Source organism: Nestor notabilis, unplaced genomic scaffold (assembly GCF_000696875.1).
Source record: "Nestor notabilis isolate BGI_N333 unplaced genomic scaffold, ASM69687v1 scaffold17561, whole genome shotgun sequence".
Lineage (NCBI taxonomy): Eukaryota > Metazoa > Chordata > Aves > Psittaciformes > Psittacidae > Nestor > Nestor notabilis.
The window spans coordinates 10849-11528 of record NW_009915452.1 but is presented as its reverse complement, the minus strand read 5'-3'; the positions used below and the strand labels follow the sequence as shown (position 1 = coordinate 11528).

The following is a 680-nucleotide window of genomic DNA, read 5'->3' as shown; positions in this document are numbered from 1 at the left end:
GTCCCGCTGCAGGGCTCGGGCTGGGAGGTCTTTGCCATCACCCAGGCAGTGAGTTGCTTGTCCCCTGGTCGGTGGTGGTGGGGTGCACAGAGGGGACCCTGGGGTTGGGTGCAGGAGCTTGTTTTAACCCTTTTCATCTCCCAGCAGCTCTTCAGGCTCCAAGGCAATTTCCTCTCTGGAGTCTCTGCAGACACGTGGAGGGGTGCAGTCTCTGGGATGGGGGGGCCGGGCTGCCAAGAGCCCTGTGGGGCTGCTCCATCCTGCCCCAGACTAGTCCCACTGTTCACTAGTGCTGGCTCCTGCCTCGATGTCTCTTGAGCCCCAGTACAGCCCCTTCACATGGCTGGGATGTGGAGTGTGGCCAAGGAGGGGGGAAATCACGCCCAATTCACCCCTCTCCATTGCTGGGCACCGGCTCTGCTGGCCGGGCACCTGCCCAGCGCGGAGCCTGTCACAGTCGGTTGTGCCACAGTGACACTGGTTTGGTCCCCCAGGTTCGCGACTGGACTGAAGATGAAAGCAGCAACCAGGGTTTGCTGGTGACAGTGCAGGGGCTGGGGGGGAGCCCCTTCGAGCCCCCTCCGCTGCAGTTTGCATCTGGCAGGGACCACCACGAGAGCAAGAAGCCCATGTTGGTCCTGTTCACAGATGATGGGCGCCGGGGAGCCTCTCCCCCCACG

General features: G+C 63.1%; 1 protein-coding gene across 1 annotated transcript in view; it reads left to right on the top strand.

Annotated features, from left to right (window-relative positions):
• The window catches only part of LOC104413221 (bone morphogenetic protein 2-A-like), a gene marked incomplete at its 5' end in the record, with an annotated part of 11218 nt that overhangs the window by 9504 nt on the left and 1034 nt on the right, over positions 1-680 (top strand). The window contains 2 exon segments of the mRNA XM_010024150.1: positions 1-48; positions 495-680. The exon segment at positions 1-48 is cut by the window's left edge and continues 39 nt beyond it; the exon segment at positions 495-680 is cut by the window's right edge and continues 1 nt beyond it. Coding sequence (XP_010022452.1) covers positions 1-48; positions 495-680 — 234 coding nt within the window.